The following is a 22,015-nucleotide window of genomic DNA, read 5'->3' as shown; positions in this document are numbered from 1 at the left end:
AGGAAGAAATGCGCATTTACCCCAGTGTGGTAGTAAATGCTGAGATCTTCATTTAATAGCTGAAAAGAAAGCTGGACACATTGTGAAGTTGTATATATCTTTTTTTGTTCATTTCTGTCATAAGAATTACAATTCTATGTAATCAATTTCATACACTCAAAATCTATCTAGGCAAAGTCAAAAAAACCTGAATAAAGTCTGTAACATGAAATGATTTGTTTGAAAAAACATTTTGTTTTCTTTTTAAGTCAAGAAAGCCTTTATTAGGATATGCTTTTTACCATGATGTGATCATCTTAAAGCTGGTGAATAAACATATATGCCCTAAACATCATTGTCTCTTGATCAAAGTAATAAAGTAGGCTCACGATAGTTGTAGCCCCAGAAGTTCACTTTATTCCACACATGCAGTGAAGGTAAAAAGATGAATCGGCTCATTAGGACATCATTTTGTGCCATGCTAAGTGACTTCCTATTCCTGACCTGCACTTCCTTTTTCCCTCAACGAGCTGCCAAACCAGACAAAAGGGAAGACAACAAATGAAGCAGGTGTTTATGTAGCGACTTTCCACGAGAAGGAAGACGCATACAGCGGCCTTTAATTGTTTCCTCATCCTGTTTCGTTCCTCTCTGAATCAACACGCACAAAACCCCACCGCGCTGCCTTTTCCGCCTGCTTCACGTTGGTATAACTGGCTGTTTGTTTCGTCTCCGCAGCTGAGCATGGAGAAGGTGCAGGCCATGGCAGAGCAGGTGGAGATCAAGGCCAAGGTGGTGCAGACGGAAGTGAAGGCCCTCGTCTTGAGACACAAGAAAGCACTGGAGGAGCGGGAGTGTGAACTTCTGTGGAAGGTAATCGTCATCACCTCTATCGATTCAGGTTCCTGGGGAAATGGCTACGCACGTTCTCAAGTATCGAATCTGGTCAAACGGATGGAGCTGCTTCTGTAAGGGGCGAAACATCTTCCAATACAAGTTCCGTTGAGTGAATTCAGTTGCTTTGGGATCGCTAACTTTGGTAGTTTCTCATTAATAAGCTGTCTCTGGCAGTGGACACCCATTGAAGTGATTATATAATCCACATGAAAGCAAAAAACCTAAATTTCACCAGAGTAGAATTAAACACAGTTAAACCATTGCAGTTCCGTCTGAAAATACAAATTCCTTGGATCTCGTTGCTATGAAAAGTTGAATTTGGACTGCAGGACCATTTTCCTAGTACTAATCACTGATCACATCCACTTTTTTCTTAATGAACTCATTTACAACGTAATAAAGCACCATCAGAAACAGTCAAACCTATTTACAGTTAAGCAGCCTGTCCATCACCTACATTGCTTCTACCCATCTAATGGTATAGAGGCGTAGTTTATTTACAAACATTGCTGTTCATGACTTCATTAACCCGACGGGCGTAATAATCCCTGAGACTTCTGGCTGCAGTGGAAATGCATGCGAGAAACTACACAAGAAACCTTTTAGTTCCTTGGAAGAGAACCCCTGGAATAATGCGTGTCGTTTTTACTTCCACCTTTTTACCATGGAGCTTATTTGTCAGGCAACGCTGATTAGACTTAAACTAAAGAAGTCCCCGGTTCTTTCGGGTGCTTGGCAGTTCGGTTTCTTCAACTATAAGCTTCCCTGGTTGCCTCCTGAATATTAGCTAATGATATAAAATGGCATAATGAAGTCTTTACAGCCTGCCTGGCATTGTTGTGAGGAATAAAGCTGAAATGCTTCTCACTGGAAAGCAATAAATATATGTTATGATTTATCACTTACATTTTACCTCAATTAGGATGATATGTCACACTGTTATAGTCTTTCCTTCACAGCAGGCTTGTTATAATAAATGACCTGCATGCATGTGTTTCCCTCCGCGTAGGTCCAAGTGTCAGACATTTTTTCACTCACACATAATCTGTCTTACATCACTACAAATCTAATTTTTCATCCTTGACAGTAACTTTACTTTCAGTTTGATTTGAGGCTTTTACACAAGGATGTGAGTTTTGACTGATGATTAGATTTTTTTGTGTTCGTAGAAGTTTCTGAGGAGATTGGCCGTCCGCCATCTTTACTCAGGGGATGCTTAGCTGCTGTGTTTTTTTTTATTGTTGTTGTTGTTTTTTGTTGCGTGAAGGAAAGTTTGCGTTACATTGGTCATTCATTCATCCATCCATCCATCTGTCCATGCATTCATTTATAGTTCAGTTATACATGCACGTGTGCATGTGTACATGCATGCATACATGCATGCACGCATATATACATTCATAAAGACGTTCATGCTTGCATGCATGCATTATTGTATACATGCATGCACTACAGGAGCATCATGTGCTAGTGCTGTTATGAATGCAAGTATGCAATACATTTCTGCTTGAGTGCATTATTACCGATGTGATTGAATTCAATTCTTTTAAAATCCCATCGATCTGCTGAGTACACCATCAGTTCGAAATGATATTCAAACCTTTTGATCTGCATTTTTGACCCAGTTTTATCTACATTGTGCCACTTCTGAGATGAGAGGAAACATACTTACACTTAAATTGAACCAAATGAGTCTTTTTTATGATGCAGTAAAGCATGTGAAAATCAAGTGACCAACATTTTGATTTATTTTTATTTACTCTGCACTCCAGTGTATTTTAACAGAAGTAGTTTAGTCTTGTGATACAGTAACTTTTAGAAAATAGAGTTGTGTTTGAGTGCACACCTTCAGTACTATTCCCACCTTATTACACAATATTGTGAAACATTAGTATAGTGTAGCTCTGGGGTTGTGTATTAATCCAGTTCGAACCTTTTCTCCTGCCGCACTTGGCTCCGCTCCACGGCCGCCGTCATCTCAGGTGTGCGGCGCTTGCAAACTGATCCAGAGCGTCCCTGACTCATGCAAGATATTGAAAATGACTCCGCGCGCATTTACCGCTCCGCCAGCCGATGTGACGGAGATGTCAGGAGAATAGACACTGAATCCAGGAAGGCGTTCGACAGTGACTCAGCGTCGAATCGGACACCCACAAAGATATTCGTGCTCCTGAGTAGTCTGCAGCAACATTGTTCGGCGGTCACAAACTACAGATATTCGCTTCATTGAACCTTAAGGCGCTCTGTGAATAAATTAAGTCAAATTTAACTCTGTTGTCCATAAGGTGGCAATGTAAACCTTATTTCAGTGACGAAATACACCACCTTGTAGTGTAAAGTTGTATTGCATGATTAAACTGGCTGGAAAAATAATTTTGCTTGGTATACCCACATAAATTTAGTTTCCAAGATTGTCTGGTCTTATTATGTTATTTCTATGGTAATATGAATTTTTATTGAATTTAAATAATATATTTTGTACATTTGACACCATATAACCTAATTGGCTTGTTTTAAAATTGTCATTACTGACTACACTCTTAATTTAAATCATAATCAAATTGTTTTGATCTACAATTATGCAGATTGAAATGTTTTATTCATTAAACTGGAAATTCCTGCTTCATTTCCACATTTGCTGACAAAACAAAAAAACATTCCTATAATTCTTATGGATTGTCTTGAGAGATTTTGTATGGATAAATCGAATCAAGTGTTGGCAACTAACGGTGAAATAAATACACACAGGAGGCAACACCAAAACCAGTTCTTTTACATGTAATCGAATACAATTTAAGCAACCTAACAGCAGCTGTACTTAAGCACACATTTTCTCCCCTCTTTCCACCAACCGAGCAACAGAGGCCCTATAATAGAACCGAAACGCGAACGCTTGTGAGTCGCTGTGCTCCCAGCGGGAGTTGTGCCGTTAGGTGCAGTTGTAACTATAAAGTAGCCGGCACTTTGCAGAACATCAGACCCTTTGAAATACACACCGAGTGAGCCGTTCTTCCTGAAACCAGCCGTCCAACCATCAGAAAGCCCAACTCCAGTCTTTGTCCTCATCCACTATAAAGTGTAACTCTAGTCTCACAGATGCAAATTGCAGTTTCACTTATGCCAAGAATTGACAAAAGGTCCCTCTCTTTTCGGACTCTTTGTTTCCTTCAGAGTCCCGCCCTTACTATCAGAAGTCCTTCTAACCATAGAGGGCTTTTGTGTCATGCTCTTTTTGTTAGGTGGCGGTAAGTAAAAGCCCAATCTCGGCTTCTCAGGTTCTGCCACCTTCTTTAATGTCCTCTGTTCCCCAGCTGCACTGTAACTTCATCTGGCCGCTCACTGGAGCACAAATGTGTGATAGTTAAGTGATGGTTGAGGATTTTATTTTATTTACTTATTTTTTCTTATTAGGAACTTAATCTGCGTTCTCCCTGCAAGCATCCTTCCTATTTTTTTCAATTTGCTTTTAATGAACCTTGACATTTGCTTTACATTTGAACCTAATTATAGGAGACAGCTTCCACAGTCGCTTATAAAACCAAATGTTTTTGTTAATTTGTCCTTCCATGTATCACACTGGGTGATGTTGAGACCTCAAGTCTCTGTGTCTGCAGGTCAGAGGCTGCTCTGTGTGTGTATACACTCATTACTGCCATCCAGAGGACACACTTTCTGTCACCACAGGTTTCAAAAGGCATAATGTAAGTCATTTAACTGTATTTCCTTTCCTCTTAATGTCTTTCCAGGTGGAGAAGATCCGTCAGGTGAAAGCCAAGTCTCTGTACCTGCAGGTGGAGAAGCTGCACCAGAGTCTGACCAAGCTGGACAGCACCATCGCCGCCGTCAGCCAAGTGCTGGACGAGGGCCACCACCTGGACGTGCTGCTGGCCCGGGAGCGAATGCTCACCCAGATCCATGAGCTGAAGGCCCTGCGAGGCCTGCTGCAGCCGCAGGAGGACGACCGCTTCATGTTCACTCCTCCAGACCAGGTCAGCACTCAAACTCGAGGCCTCAGTGAGTTTTATGCTGCCGTCCAGCCGCCACTCACTGGATCCAGTGGAAGCTCCTATTTCCAATGGCACTTTATGGGTTTAATTAGACATATTATGCTAATTTAATTCAGAGTAATGAGCCCTTCCTGTGCAGCATCAAGCTGTAATTTAGAGTTTGGACTGAAGACATTTCATACCAGGATGTGACAGTACATAAGCCATCTTGAAAAGGAAATGCGAAGCCCTGAGAGTTTTCGTTACCGTCAGGATATTGACCTAAAGATTTTCACTGTGAAACACCAGCAGGAGATCAGATGTCCAAAGCAACTTGAGAACATTTTGATGTTCTAGTGTTGCAGCAGGTTTTCTGTTCTTTTTCTTTTAACCTTTTCTTCCTCTTTGTTATGAGTAACTGCAGTTCTGATCTCATGACCATCCCTCCAGGCTCTGTACATCGCCATCCAATCCATGGGCTTGATCAGCAGCGGCGCCTTCGCCCCCGTCACCAAAGCCCACGGCGAGGGTCTGAAAAGCGCGCTCCGCGGCAAGCCCGCCTCCTTCACCGTGATCGGGTACGACCACGACGGCGAGCCGCGCCTTTCCGGCGGGGACACGGTGTCCACCGTCGTCATGTCCGCCGCGGAGGGCAGCCTGTCGGCGGCGGAGGTAACGGACCACCAGAACGGCTCGTACACCATCAACTACCTGCCCAAATGCGAGGGCGAGCACCTGGTGTCCGTGCTGGTGTGCAACCAGCACATCCAGGGCAGCCCCTTCAAGGTGACGGTGAAGTCGGGGCGGAGCTACGGGTCGCTCGGCTCGCAGGTGTCGTCCTTCGGGTGCGAGGGGGAAGGTGACGGCCAGCTGTGTCGCCCCTGGGGCATCAGTGTCGACAAGGAGGGATACGTGGTGGTGGCTGATCGCAGCAACAACCGCATACAGGTAGAGCGCTGGGTCCCGTCTCTGTGTGGCTGTACAACATACAGTGAATGAATGAATTCAGTATCATTATACAGCACCTGAACTATAGCTGCTAATTATCAGTTATTATTGATTATTCATAAGTAATAATGGACTTTACTGCTAAAATGTTTATACCTTTATTTCTTGCCTCCATGCACTTATTAATGCAACTGTCTTTAAGATATGCCTGTAGCATAAAATAGCATTTTACTCAATGTAAAAATACTGAAAAAAAATATATATTTAAAATCACTGCATTTAATTTCATGTGTGTGAATTACCATGCACCGTACCAGAAGTTGCCTGCAACTATAGTGATTTGAATATATGTATTTCTTCTGCACTCTTGAGTTGATCAAACCTTCTTGGCCGTGTTTATACAGCCCAATGTGGAAACATGACCAAAGAAATCCTTTACCTCCGATTAAAGTATCCGGATAACTATTTTAGTCTGAGTAGAGGACGAAACGGAGCCGTAACATTTATTTCTGTGTGTCGTTTTCTCCTACTCCAAAATGACGACAATCTGCAATGTGACGCGTCCAGTAGAATCTGCAGTTCCTCCGCGGTGTAGGAGGTCGTAGAAACATTCTAATGTCCTGGAATATCTTCAATAGAATCACTCTGCTCCTGTTTCCAGATCTTCAAGCCTTGCGGTGCCTTCCACCATAAGTTTGGCTCCCTGGGTTCTCGGCCCGGGCAGTTTGATCGTCCAGCAGGGGTCGCTTGCGACAGTCAGAGACGAATCGTTGTGGCCGATAAGGACAATCACCGTGTGCAGGTAATGGAAAACTCCCTTGGGCTTCGCGAGTCAAAGCTGGCTTTTATACCCGTATAAACACGCGTCCCGTGTTTCCACTTTCTCTGTTTCACATGTAAACACGCTGAGCTGCAACACATTTGCCTTGTCTGACAGGTGTTTACGTTTGAGGGCCAGTTCCTGCTGAAGTTTGGGGAAAAGGGTACCAAGAATGGGCAGTTCAACTATCCCTGGGATGTGGCTGTCAACTCTGAGGGTAAGATCCTGGTCTCGGACACCAGGAACCACCGCGTGCAGCTTTTCGCCCCCGACGGGTCTTTCCTCAATAAGTACGGCTTCGAGGGGGCCCTCTGGAAACACTTTGACTCTCCCCGAGGAGTGGCCTTTAACCACGAAGACCACCTGGTGGTGACCGACTTCAACAACCACCGGCTCCTGGTCATCCGGCCCGACTGCCAGTCGGCCCGCTTCCTGGGCTCCGAGGGCATCGGGAACGGGCAGTTCCTGCGGCCCCAGGGCGTCGCCGTGGACCAAGAGAACCGCATCATCGTGGCCGACTCCCGCAACCACAGGGTCCAAGTGTTCGAGCCCAACGGGAACTTCTTATGCAAATTTGGCACACAGGGGAGCGGCTTCGGACAGATGGACCGGCCCTCCGGCGTGGCCGTGACGCCTGACGGAGTCATCGTGGTCGTTGACTTTGGAAATAATCGCATTCTCAAATTCTAAAGAAAAAAAAAAGAGTCTATTTTTTACATTCTCTCCCTCCGTTTGACCTTTTTCTGGCAGTTTGTTTTTGTTTGTTTTTTTCTTCTTTTTTGATGAAGGAAATGGAGGCGAGAGAATGAATCAGCAAAAGGGAGGAGAGCTCCGGGACGGTTGAGAGCGCGGAACAAAGGGAAATTAAAACCATTTACTTTCATTTTTTTTTCCCCACATTTGTTGCTTTTCAATTTTTATTTTTTTTTTAAAACCAGATCGCTGTGGTGTGTGTACACACACACACACACACACACACACACACACACACACACACACACACACACACACACACACACACACACACACACACACAAAAAGGGGACCTCTACAAATTGATAATCAGTAGAAAAAGAGCCATATTTCCCTCCCTTTGTCTCGGCCGCTCTGAATCCTCCCCGCCAGCTCTCCTCGCTTCTACATCTCAGGGAATTTCTCACTTCTTGGAAAAAAAAAATCTTGTATCCTCTGCTCCACACCTACCTCATTTAGCTCTTTACGAATGTACTCATAGTCACTGAGCAGAGGTCTTTAGTCCGTGAAGTTTTACAAAGAAGAAAAGTCTACCTCTACACTTTGTTATTTAAGAGAGACGAAAAAAAAAAAGAATAGACACTTGGGTTGATGTTTGCACAGGATTAATGGAATTCTTGCTGTGCGTTTTTGAAATATGAGTTAAAGTGAACCTCCTGAATGTTGTTGCTGAGACAATACTCAGACCGCTGTAGAGGCTGCATGATTTATTCTCCTTAGAAGGCTTCACTCAGAGAGGAAACTAGAGAACACTAGTGTCCTTTCATGTTTTTGTTTGTTGTGTTGTTGTTGTTGTTGTTAATTGTTTTTTTTTAGGTTAGGTAGCTTCTTTTTTTATTTTTATTTTTTATTTTTAAATGCATCCACCCTCCTCTCTCTGTGGCTCCGAGGAGTTTGGAGTGTCATGATAGCCTAAGAAGACTGTGTGAAGAGATGCCAAACGTGATAGAATCAGAATTAGCTCAGGTCACCCTCGGACTGATGTAAAGTTAGAAATACATTTCAGGCCCCTTGCTCTAGCTTTACCGACGAAACCTGATTTCATTTTTTTTTTTTTGGGTGAATTCCTTGTTAGAGAAGTTCAGGAAAGTTGTGTTTTGACGATTCCTGACATGAACCTCAAGATAAGCCTTGTATTATTAGAGTTACCCCCCCCCCCCCCCCCCCATCGTATCCTGTAATCCTGAAAAATGATATGCAAGGAGAGCAGCGTCCTCTCCGACCGGGAGGACCCACCCAACGATTTTGGAGCCGAGTCCTTGGAGATTCGGCGACGTTAGTCATCTTTAACGTGTGTAGATTTAATCATATGATCGCATGACACCTTTTCAACGAGGCATGCTGTGTGACAAAAGCCTCGGAAGTCGAGGCCTGACGCGGCCGTCCAGAGGACATTAATAATATCGAAACGAAAGGCCCAACATTGCAATCCTGTACGGATGTAGATCGTGGTTGAAAGCCACGCCCTCGTCCTTCGGCTCCTGGGGCCGAGGATTTAGTCCAGTCCAATGAGAGGGCGCCATCAGAAAGCGGCCCGCTTTATTTATTGATGCATAGAGTTGAGGAGACCGATTCCTCTAAAGATGGAGGTCTACAAACCAACTACTAGTCAACCAAAGTTAGAATCTCTGCACAATGGCCAACTGTAGATTTGGCAATTAAAAGAAGCTTATAATTCCCCTTTTAAAGCATTAAGGAAAAAAAAAAGAAGAAAAAAAAAAGTCATTGCTCTTGAAGTCTAACACTCATGGAACTCGTGGAGTCGATTTCATTGTGAAGCCGGTCGCTGAACAAAAACGTACTCGAGTCTCATTGAGTGCCAAGACCCCGGCTGTGTGAGTGAATTATAGAATTAACATCCAATAATAGACGTTTGTGAAGACCCCCCCCACACACACACACACACCAAAGAGAAACCATTTCTCCACCCTCGCATTAATTCGCCGCCCCTTATCTCCTACGTAGCATCTCAGTTTATCCTTGCTTGTTTCCAGAGCTAAAGTCCACAGAAGGTGATGGAAACTAATTCTCTTCTGTGGGATTTTGAATCTGCCCCATAATGCCCCCCAACCCTGTTTTTTTTTTTTTTGTTTGTTTTAAAAGACATTTGAGGTTGTTCAGCCACTTCCTCCAAGCGGGACCAGCAACCTTAAGACAAATGCTCACCGACGGGCTCTCGCCTCAGAGGCCAGCGCCGTCCGCACACTTTATGGGGATTCGCGTCCTCGTATCTCAGATGTAATGATCTTAAAAGCCTCCTGTCTTTGTTATACCTCGACTCCTCAATTACCTCAAGTATGAACTCATCGCTACTGTGCATTTTTTTTACACATACAAATACCTCAACTTGTTACTCATTCTGAATGCCTCATTTTTACTTTTATTTAAGCACATGCCTCGTAGGATATTTGTACGTCTTGTTGTGTCGCAGTGCAGTCCGTGTCCCGTCACTGCCAGGACCAAAGATCACGGGTGGAAATAAAAACTTGTACTGTGGTCTTCGCTCCGTTTTCAGCCTGGGGAACCCCCCTCCCCAAAAAAAACCCTTCTTGGTTGAATCTACTGTAACTTGCCTGGGAACAAAACAAAACGACAAAAACAAACTTCTGCCTTGTATCACTAAGAAACCAAATACATCAGACAAAAGCATTGTGCCAAAAACGAAACACAAAAAAAGAAAAGAAAACGGGAGTTCTGTGCCAAAACAGGACCGGCGTTCAGACCACAGCGCGAAACAAAACGCGACCGGACCATTTTCTCATCGATGTGATGCCTGAGGAGGAATCCTGGTCCTCCGGGCTGGATGCACTTAACGAGGGCCGGGCCCCGCTTTTATCGGTACCTAGTGACGATTGAAGAACATGCAGATTCCACTCGGTTCCTGTGCGGTTGAGGGCAAGAGAGGAAAAAAACCAACCACCTCCTTTTAGAGATTGTCCGCCTTCCAATGCATACCAGTCACCCCTGATATCGGCACAATTTACCAACATTTCAGCGTAGGTTTGTTTTTTCAAAGGGCCCTATGCAGCAGGGGACTTTTGGAATCAGGTTTGTTACAGCGGAGCGATGACACTTCAGACCCTGCTGCACCGAGTTCAGAACCAATACCAATCATCTTTTTCAGTATTACTCTAAAAATGTTCATTCATGTTGCATCGGGTTGGTTTTTCTTTGTTTATTTTTAATTAAGATTGCAGAATTCTATCTTTAAGATCCTTAGGTCTTCACTCTTAAAGAGGAAAAAATGTTTTAAACCTTAATTTTTTTATTTTTTTTTTATTTTGTTGCATGCTTTAAAAAGTCCTTGTATTATACTGATGTCTCCCAGATAGGTGTTGAAAAACAGATGGGGTGGGTAGCTGATTTATTGGGATGATTTTTTTTTTTCTTTTTTTTTATCAAAACGTATACCCAAAGACGTGTGTGTTAGGATTGGATGAAATTAACCTTTTTGACCTTTGCGATTGTATTTCCTGTTCTCTAGAGGCTCCGCAGAGCACAAACCTGACCAGCCAGCCGAGCTCCGGCTCGAGAAAAACATCTTTTTTTTTGTTTTTTTTTTTGGGGTTCAGAGCTTCATTTTGATCATTTAACGCTTCTCAACACGGTAAAAGCTTCTTCCTGGTTTCGTGTCCCCCCCCCCCGCCTAGAAAATGGCCTTTTTAATTTTGGACCTGATAAACGGCAAGTCACGTGAGAAGCAGCACAAACTCTCAATCATCTAGTGACGGTTCAAAGCTGCCGAGCTTCAGATCCGTTGACTTACACTCCTGTGTCCACCCCCCCCCCCCCCCCCCCAAAAAAAATAATTTCTTTAAAGGGTTTTTTTCTTTGGAGGTTTGGGTCCGCCATTTTTATTCTGGCTGCTCACAATTTAGAGACAAAAAGCAAAGCTGCACCAGGTGACATGTGCAAGGTCATAGACCTCCTTTTTCAAAATGATTGTATACTATTAAAAGAAGAAGAAAAAAAAAAAGGTTTGAAATTTTTAGAAAGGAAAAAGAAAAAAAAAGCAAACTCAGGTAGTTGTCAGCACCCGTGTGCTGCAGGTGTCTCATTGAATCGTGTCCCTTAGTGATGATGTAGTGACTTTTCTTTCCCCCCCTCTTCTCTTATGACGCGACAGTGATAGTCTCATTCTTTGTGTGTGTCCCATATTAAAAACTAATTATGTCTCAATCTGATAAAAGTTTTGATTAGTTCCCCTGATTTATTTTTTTTTTCTTGTCAATTTTCTTTTCTTTTCTTTTTTTTTTTTTTAAATAAAAAGTACAAATACTTCACCGCTCGATGCTCACCGGCCCTTTTAGAATGTATTTTGTGAAGAAAAGGGCCGGGCGGCGTCTTGTTGACGCTCACTAGCTGCAGCCGGCCGCTGAGCGGAGAGCTCGTTTCCACGGCGGCCAATACTCTGAGCCCGAGGTGGGACGAACCGCCGCCGCCGCCGCGTTTCCTCTCCCCCCTCGGCGGCCGGCTGTGTGCAGAGTGTGCGTTGTGTTTGTGCGCTGCATCTGTGTTGTTGAAGCAGGAATCCACTGAATGTATCCTTCTCACAGTCCACGAGGCGGGGCGAGCCGGCACGGCCAGCTGAGTTTAGATGAGTGCTGCTACTGGCGCTTCCTCATCCAGGCCACTGTGGGTGTGTGCGTATATGTGTGTGTGTGTATGTGTATATGTATGTGTGTGTGTATGTGTCTGCCGGCACACTTTTCCTGCCCTCTTAACACACACTCGCACGTCGTGCTGAATGGAAGTGCAGATGTCAGGTCTTCAGTCTAAATAAGGCAAAGGAGACTATAATATATTGGCCGCCTGCTGCTCTCTCCGCACTCTGTGGACTTTAAACATTTCCTATGCAGTTTTTTGGTTGCATTTTGTTTTTCTTTTCTTTTTTTGTTTACACTTAAATAAAGTTGTATTTCTTTGACTTCAAATTCTGAGACTCTGCCTTTCTTTGCTCTTCACTCTGGTTATGTTCGGCTCCTCCGGCAGACGGGATGATTTTTTTACACATGACCTGGATCATCCAGTTCAACAGATCAACCCAAACCCCCCCCAAAAGAAACGCACACTGACAAGCGAGTCGAATCATTTGATTTTAGATGTGAAAGTGGTGGAATCATCTTCAACAGACGGAATCATGAACTAAAAACTGACTTAATTATTCTCTCAAACACTGAGTAAAATCAAATAAACAGAAAGAGCCAAAGTGGCCGCCGATCCATTAGGAATATTCTGCTACAAGTGATGTGTCATGGGAGTTTTGGGTCAGGTTTGGATTACCAGTTAGGGTTTATTGTAAAATGTATACTTAATATATAAATGCTAAAATGTGAATACGAATGAAAGTTAAAATCTACAGGTGAAAATAAAAGAAAGGTGATAAAAGCTTGAAAAACTGCAGAACTTTAAAAATCTTTAAAAAACGTTATTTGTTAACTGTGGAGCCTGAATATTTCCACTCTTTGATGTTTATTTTAAATAGATGTTGGTCTGAAGTACTTTAAACTATGCTTGAATATATATATATATGTTTGAATTCTAAATAAACAGAACTGGTTCTTTTACTGAAGATCACGTCTTCAGAACTTTTTTTTCAGAATTTTTGAAGCCATAGCTACAAAATTAGACGATCAAATCAAGATAAATGTCTATGGGTCATCATTTTAACCTAAAAATAGATTAATTATGTAAACGCAGTAAGTAAGTTTTTGGAAATGAGTTTGTTCACGAGCAGTGTGGACATAAAACTGCCCATATCTGTGAGATATTTGATTGATGAACCTTTATGTGGACGCTGCAGTTTTCCAAACTACGTCATTCATGAACCAGTTTCATATGCTTTGAATGTATTTTCCCCCTCATTCACCAATCCTGTTTCTATTATGGGGAGGTGCAGCCACCTGATGGGGGTCCAGGGTCTTGCTCCGGGACCCACAGCGGTGACACATCAGCTGTGGGATTTGAACCTGCAAACTCCTGATTACACGTCCACTTCTCCAATCTCCAGGACACCACTTCCCAGCACTAGACTGACGAGACAGAATGGAAAAGTGAAACCCCCTGGAGACGGGAAGCCGCCGCGCCCTGTGTGTCCTCAGAACTGGTTCTCACACTGGTTTCACTGGTTTCTTCTGGGGGAAGGTGAGCACATCCTTCACCTTCAGGCAGCAGGGCTTCAAACATCCGGCCCGCACGCGGTCTGCCTCTGCCTTCAAGCAATTTAGTGACTTTTTTTTTTTGAAAGTTTCCTCCTCACACAATTAAAACAACTAATTGTGGTGATGTTTAAGTTATTACAAATAATTAGGAAATTATGATCTTAATTTCTGTAAGTCTGACCAGAGAATGACCAATTTATGTGTTTGTTCGCTCTTTGAAAGGTTTAGATTACATATTTTAAAATGTGGAACCAACTGTTTACAGTTTTTTTTTAATTATTTGAGGGATATTCCAGGGTTTGTTTGGGGTTTTTTTAAGCGTCAAGCTTTCCAGAGCATCTCTGTCATGATGAGCTGCTGCCTCCCCCTGGTGGTAAAGCCAGGAAAATATCCCTCCTGTGCTATTAAGGCCTCTGTGGAAGAGGTCGAAGGTCAGGCAGGAGTCTTTCTTCTGATCTTGTCAGCCAGGATAGAGGTATTTATTTATTTATTTTTAATCATCAACTACTCACTGTGAGTGCTTTCCCAGCTTGAATCCCCCCAGACGAGTCTTAAAGTGTTGTGCACATGTGGACAGACGTGTGGCAATATCAGCATTTTTTTTTCTATTTTCAGTAACTAAACCACAAATACAGCAAAATATCCAAATCAGTAGAAAAATATGTGAAATCTACAACATTTCACAACAGAAACGGGTGAAAATCCTCGGATGAAGTTTAAAATGTTTCCCAAGACACATGATAAAGTCCAGGATCTAAGACGCTCCATACCTGGAATATAATGAAAAGAAATACATAAAACGCAACAGAGAAACACAAACCCCCAGCAAGAATGAACATTCACATTTATATTCAGAGAAAACTCAAAGAAACATGACACTTTTAAATCAGAATATCATAAAAAAAAAAAAGGTTATGTAATACAAGACTGAAATAACTGAGATTATGAAAAAAGATAATCATAAATCATTGCATTTTAAAATCAAGTTTAAAAAAATAAAAACCAATAATGTAATAAGATTGTTCATTTTAAATCTAATGAAATGATTAATAACTTGCTTATGATATAATGAAAGAATAAAATGAATAGAATAAAATTATTGTCAATATATGTCCCATATACTGAAATTATTACAGGTGCTGCTCCCTCTGTGCATTAACATAAAATGTAAAAAAAAAGACTCATTGTACAGGATTACAGTTAATTAATGATCTGATGGCCCAAGGATTAAAAATGGTTTGTTAATGTGGATGTTGCTGGGCTGGTATATGACGACTATCCACGATACCTACTTTTGGTAATCAAACTGCACAAAACCTGTAAAAAAAAAAACAACTCCCGTGTTTGGGAAGGGAGAACCTGCATTCGACCCGGTCCTGCAGTCAGGTGAGCCTGCTAACCTCGACATAAGACACACCAAACTCAAGGTGGATGTTTTACAAAGCGACTTCATGTCAGAATCGGTGTCAGCTGTAGTTCCCTCCCTCAACAACTTGATGTCAGCAGCGCCACATTCCCCAATAACACCGAGCGCATCACTGTGGACTCGATTATTGGTTCAATAACATGTAAATATACAAGCTTTGATCAGAATCATTTTGGGGGGGGGGGTGAAGCTGCGGCTTGAACACGGAGGAGTCGTGACCCAAAGGTTTTTTTTTTATTCTCTTTATTAAGCTGCAACAACAAGATTCGGCACAACATCTATGATCAAACACACCAGCAGGCCGGTGGGACCTCAAACACCTCCTGCGCTCAGTTTGGGAGTAGCAGGAACAGAGAAGTACCTGTATATGAGAACCCCCCCCCGCCCCCCCGAAGCAGATGGCTGGGAGGACCTCTGATGGCGTCCGTGTGTGTGTGTGTGTGTTTGCTCGCCTTGACTTTATGCGTATGAGTAACTGTGCATGGGGCCTCTCAGAGGAGCCAATTAGCTGCAGCAGACTGAGACGGATCCACAGAGCAAACAGATCCAGACTTTCACTGTTCTGCCACAATCAGCCGGGAGCATCCGTCACCTTCAGTCACCAAAAGAGCCCCATTACATGTTTCATAGTTTTACTTTTCTGACGGTTTCCGCTGCCAAGGATACAGAGGCTATGAAATCCCCCAGTCGACCAAAAATAACGTATTTTAAATAAGATATAGAATGGCAACCTCACTGACAGTCATCCAGAGACAGATGGAGTTGGATCCAGTCCCCCACCACCCCAAAGACCTTTTCTCTCCAACTCAGGACTAGTCAGAGAGACAAACTCGTGGAAAAATACGTGAGACAGTGACGACATTCACTGGGAATCACACTGAATCGGTCGTTTCTGTAAATCCTGAGCTCTCAGTGACGTTCGGATCAAACATTGCATGTTTGTCACACGTACTGTACATATATCATCACAACAGCTGGGAAAGCTTCATCATGTTTGTCTAAGGCCCCGATTACATGACAAAGTTTCAAGAGAAAACGCATCGTTTTTCTGTTTTTGTTTAAGAAAAGTTTTGCATGTCCGTTTTCATGGAAACGGCAGAAACATTGAAAACGATGTAGTTCGCGTGTCGTAAGTGTCCAATCCTCTCGGCTTATGCAGACCAACTCGTCACTACAGTCACAGGTAGCAATGTTTCAAAAAAGTTGTGTTTTCTTCAGTTTCCATGGAAACGGAGATGGATTTTTTTTTCAAAAAGTTCCACCCTGGGAGCCATTTTAATCAAGTGTCTACGAGCACTGTTGTCATTTAAACGGACCCCCAAAATGCTTTTGGCTGAAAACATTCAACTTTGGCAGCGTGTAAAAGTAACAGCAAGCAGATAAGAAGAAGACGACCTCCCACTTTCCCAGTGGGAAGTTCCCAGTCTGACCGTGTTTAAATGAGGACTTTTCCCATCTCGTTCTGACTCATGAATAACTTTTGGCCTGACTCACTGTGTCGTGTCTGACGTCACTTGCGACGCCGGATGACGACGGGCGTCCGTCGCAGCCGAGCAGGCGGCAGATGTGCGGCTGCTTCACCAGCAGAGGGGAGGGAACCAAACAAGAGCGCAGACATCGAGCTCTACTCACATGTCTCACTCTTCAAAACACTTTTCAAACCGACTGACTCCGACTCGCAGTCGAGAAATGTTTGCGCTCGGCCTCGTCACACTGACGACCAGAAAAACAACCCAGCTCATGACGTCGCCCTGTTTCTCAATTCAGAAAACACGACACTGAAAACTACATGTTTCTCACTGGGTGTTGCAGATTTCCTCCATCCTGCTGTTTCCTAACTTCTCAGAGTTTGTGGTTTAACGTGTCGGACAGATTCAGCTCAACGGGGAACTAAAAATCCTTTCTTATGGCTTATTTTACTGCAAGCCTCAGTTCATGGCCGCATGTTCTGATGCTCTTTGTGCTCTTATCGTCTTGGGAGCGACTCAGTGGAAAGGAGGAGGTTTAAAAGAGCGCCCGATACTTTAGTCTCACGCACACTTTTTTACGGTGATACTCGGCGAAGGCCGGACTCCAGAGATGAGACGTTGAGTCACGCTCCGGCTCGATTCCTCCCAGCAGAAAGAAACCACACAAAAGTTTGTATGTTTTTCAGATGACGGCATCCTGACGCAGGGTCCGCCGGACATGTGTTTAACTTATAGCCGTCGTATCGCTCGATGACGCTCTGTGATTAATTCCCTCCACGGATCTTGACATCTTCATCTCCCTGCCTTTTTTGTCGGGGGTGTCATGGCAACCCAATGCAGCAGTGTTGTCAGGCAGAATGTGATGGAATGAGGATAACGAAACCGGCCTCTGTGTGACCTAACGTTTCGTCCAGTCTGATTCCTACGCGGTCCCCGGACGTGCACGCCCGTGCACGCACAAACCTGAGTGAACCGTCACAGCAGGCCGGTGGACCGGTAACCGCGCAAAAGCGACAGACGCATGATGGCGCCGTGTAGGAGCTCGCTGACCTCTGCTCCGCTCGGTGCCGAGCTGCGCTCGCTGGTGCAAATTGCCCGTCCATCCATCCCATTATTCCTCTTAGCAGGACAAAAGTGAGAGTGGATCACCTCGTGTCCTGCACACATACACATAGATGTCATGTCCTTCATGCGTGAGGGAATGAATTCTAATAAAAGGAACTGTGATATCGAGATGTTTTTGGGGAAAAAAAAAAAAACCCTTTCCCACTCTAATGTGAAATCATTTGGAAAGTTTGAATACAAGAAAAGAAACAAGCATCTGTTACATGGTGGCCAACAACCACAGCTACAAGCAGCTTTGCCTCAAATCTTCCAACATTTAGAATTTTTGGTTTATTTTTTTTATCATAATTTCAATCCTGATATTTTTGTAACTTTGATCATTAAATGCAGATTATTTTACACATAACGAAGCATTAGCAGGTCATCCCAAATGACCTGCGTGTCCATGGTGTGCCCATGATGATGTCTGAGAGGCTCGTTTTCAAGTGAAAACGCAAAAACTTTGTTGCGTTTTAAACGCGTCTGTTTACGCGACGCTTTTTTGAACTTTTTGAAAAGGGAAAGCAAAGTGAGAAACTCTTGAGAAAGGGACTCTCGTCTCTGGATCGCCAATGTCTCTTCATTCTCACCGTAAATATTCCTCCATCGATTTGCTTGGTCTCGTTTGAGAAGCCCTCTGTCTCTCCAGAGAGTGGCTTCGTTTCCACCTATGCTTAAATGGTTGGTGTTGTTGACCTGCCAATTTCTCCGTCCGTAAGTCCTCCTGGTCGTTACACCGACCTGGAGGTCAGTCACGCATGAACACGTGTGCCGCCGTCAGTCTGATGATCTTATTAGTCTTTTATTTTTTTATTCACTTATTTTTGCTCCCTCCAATTGGTGTCTCGAATGGTTGCGAAGCGTGTCAGAGACGGATTTCCCGCGTTTCCTATTTTAGCCACTTTTTTCATTTAAATGAAAAGTTACAACTTTCAAGTAATCTCTTTAAAACACATTTTCACAGAGAGGAGTCTGTCTCACCCCCTGATCTTATGGGAAAATGAAAACATCTGAACAGTTCAGTGGAGCAACAAGAAATACAAGAAACTATCAAAGTCAGATTGGATGTAAAACTGAATACCGAGGAGATTTCTCGAACTCTGAATGCCCTCGGAAAGCTAATTCATATAAGATATGAATGGTGAGGATTTCCTGACATGGCGTGGGGAGTAGCAGCCCGATCTTTCTACTGCGAGAAGAAACCCCTTAAAAAGTGAAATAATTATTTCACACTGAATTTGTCTGAAAAAGCTAAAATCATGAGAACAAGTCTTAAAGGGGCAAGAACTAGATGCTATGATTAAATTCATAACCAACTTCCTACTCACTTACCTGGAACAAGATTTGAATCTGAAATCGAGGACCTCTGAGATCGATCATTATTAGGCTTTCAAACTAGTGAACAATAAACTATCAACGAACCGTTTACTCTGATACCGCCACACATTCAAACTTAGAAAGGTGTTGGATGATCGTCTGATTAAACTAGAGGATCATTCTCTACCTGCTTTCAGCGTCCTGCATTCAGACAAATGAAAACGGATCCGGCGCAGATTGTTGACCTGGAGCGATGTTGTTAATAATCTACAGGGGGATGAAGATTCACTCACGATGTAGACAAACAGCACCTCCAGCTCAATGATATCTGCTCAGCATTTAAAAGTCATCTGACAGTGAGATAAGGGGGCAGGAAAAGCGTCGTTGTTTCTGGGGAGGGTAATGATTCAGTCGATTTTAATTGAGTACAGCAAACACTGCGCTATTGACGAAGCAGGGCCGCCGGTCGATGAGGCGGCACGCCAACAGTTACTCACCTCAAATCAAAGGGGTGTTGTAATTAATCGGTTGAGAATTATGTATTTCTTCCTACTGATGATTTAATTTTGCTCCTGAAATTCTGGTGAAACGTGAAGCTTCCGTATTTTGCGGAAAGCTTTTTTCAACAAAGATGCAATGCTTTGTGGACAGTTACATGGCGAAGAGAGACTCCTGTATGAGTCGACACAGCGGCTGCATTTTGATTGGCTGTTCTTTCTTTTGGTGTTTAACGGCAGCTTGCATCCAGTTGCAGTGACGCCATCTGCTGGTTCTATCTACCTACATTGTTTCCCACTGCTGTCTTCGTCCCTGATGACCGTTTCCCTCTCTCCAATTAGCACCTTTTCTGTCCCTGATATGACTGTTTCCCCTTCTTCTTCTTCTTCTTCTTCTTCTTCTTCTTCTTCTTCTTCTTCTTCTTCTTCTTCTTCTTCTTCTTCTTCTTCTTCTTCTTCTTCTTCTTCTTCTTCACTTGGGTTCAAAGTTGCACTCCCGCCATCTGCTGGTCCCAGGGAGTCCATACCATTGCCACTGCTCAATGAAAGAAAGAAATGAAAAAAAGAAAGAAGCGGTTGTTGAGTCGCTGTAGCCGTGCGTTGTAGTGAATCGACCATTGTGGAATTTGTGAAACTTTTGCGGGCCGTCGTTGGTCACTCAACCACAACATTGGCCGTTCGCGAACCCGTCAAATGTGATTTGATGAAAAGTGGTAAAAATGTCTTGTTGCGTTCGACCTCGGACATTGAGTCAGTCAGCTGAGATTGGCTTCAGCGCTTCACCCAGGTTCAATCATAGAGACGATACACGAGATGGATAACAGCATATTTGCTGTTTACAGCAGCAACAGTCTGTGGGACGGAGCGAGCTGCTGTGTCATCAGTGTAAATGAGACAATTTGAGCAAACCTTCATGAAAAACTGTCTGTTTTGACATAAATGGAGTATTAATCATCACTGGGTGGCAGGAGGACCACATCCACTCCACTGGAGCTTCCCGATTGGCTCGTTTGACATTAATGATTAATCACTCCAGGACAAAGACCAGCAGGAACTGCTGTAATCTGACGATCATGGATCTTATTTTGTCCACATGCTCTTACAGATCGGCATAGTGCATCAGAGATTGTTTTGGAAACGATACGTTCTTAAATTTCCCCCACCAAACTCCTCTCTGGGCCAGCCATAGCAGGAGCACCATCTGTGACCATCATGTGGACTTCTTCCTCAAGCTTATTTTTAATGGCTCCTTCCCATTTCTCAAAGATAATGTAACCCGGGGGTGTTTCCTTCCAGCAGAATCAAACCCTGCAGCTCTTTCTTTTATTAACCTTTCCCATCAAAATAATTTTGAAAGATGACTGAGCATGTTTACATCGTCTATTTGAAATGATTCCATGCAGTTTATCGCGAGAGCTGGCGACTTTGCGCTGGGTCACAGTAAATGGGTTTTGAAATGTAAAGGACTCACACATTGAAGACTCACACAACAAACATTAGCTTCACACCAAGTAGGAAATTCTGGATTCACGGACGGGCCAATTCAGTGTTTAAAAACCAAAAAAAGCACATTTATTCTAACTTTTTCTCTCAGTTCCGGCTCCTTGGCTTCCTCTCCTCAAGGCTGATTGCTGTTCTCCACCCTGATGTGTTTCCCCTGTGCCTGAGTGTGTGATTGTCAGCACCTGGTGGCCCTGGTTTATATTGGACGTCGCCTGTGTGTTCAGGTTGTTCAGTGTCTCTGTGCCTCGTGTTCCTATAGATAACGTTCCCTTACTCCTTTGAACCTTTAGAGTTTTTTTACCACCTTTTTTTGTGTTAAATATGTTTAAAATCAAATTGTATTTGCCGAAATATTTTCACTGTAATTCGTGAGGCAGAATCATATCGGCACAGTACAAGCTCTCGTATCTTTCTTAATGTTAACTGACGCACCTGTCAAATCTATTATGGTATTGAAATATACTTTGTACATAATGACATTTTGGTCACTGCTCATTTATCTACATGGTATATTACTACTGTATGTATATGTGCTGTATGTTAGATTCTGCTTATTTTACCAATATCACTGTTTGTACCATTGATTGAGTTTTATCATTTAATTCAGACAGATTTTGGACAAAAGTCTTGCATACAGAAGTAATTATACTTTAGTTTGAAAACAGAAACTTGCTACAATAACATCAAAACATTTAGTTATAGTGCATTAAAAAATACGTATTGTATCTGACTCCCATAAGCTTAAAGAGCTGCACCCATACACCAATGATTCAAATACATTTTAAATACGGTTCATCAAGACTCTTCTGTTTCTTCTTGGAAGCCTCCTTCATCTTATCCCCAGAAACACTCGACAATGTTCGTGCCTTGGTGTCTGCTCTGGCCAATCCTGGAGCACCATGACCTTCTTCATCTTCAGACACTTCGATGAAGAGACGGAAGTATGAGAAGCTGCAGAATCTGATCTCTTTGAATTATATCCCAAGACAACATGTCTTGTGGCTTGACCCAGCTGTGAACATGAGGCCACTTTCTGAAAGTTTAATTCTGCACCCAGTTACTAATAAAATCAAGCATTTATTGTAGAAATTGATTGATTCGAGAGTCATAATGTTCTTATGTGACAAGACTAATGCCAGTGACTGTATATCGAGA

General features: G+C 43.1%; 1 protein-coding gene across 1 annotated transcript in view; it reads left to right on the top strand.

Moving 5' to 3' along the window:
• trim71 (tripartite motif containing 71, E3 ubiquitin protein ligase) overlaps positions 1 to 7,320 on the top strand; it is a gene marked incomplete at both ends in the record, with an annotated part of 28,153 nt that extends 20,833 nt beyond the window's left edge. The window contains 5 exons of the mRNA XM_080484980.1: positions 718 to 852; positions 4,623 to 4,865; positions 5,313 to 5,810; positions 6,472 to 6,612; positions 6,748 to 7,320. Coding sequence (XP_080341106.1) covers positions 718 to 852; positions 4,623 to 4,865; positions 5,313 to 5,810; positions 6,472 to 6,612; positions 6,748 to 7,320 — 1,590 coding nt within the window. The remainder of the gene's footprint in view (positions 1 to 717; positions 853 to 4,622; positions 4,866 to 5,312; positions 5,811 to 6,471; positions 6,613 to 6,747) is intronic.
• Positions 7,321 to 22,015: the final 14,695 nt, after the last annotated feature.

This window comes from Lipophrys pholis (genome assembly GCF_963383615.2).
Source record: "Lipophrys pholis genome assembly, chromosome: 17".
NCBI lineage: Eukaryota > Metazoa > Chordata > Actinopteri > Blenniiformes > Blenniidae > Lipophrys > Lipophrys pholis.
The sequence above is the reverse complement of the archived record's forward strand: the minus strand, read 5'-3'. Positions and strand labels throughout refer to the sequence as shown.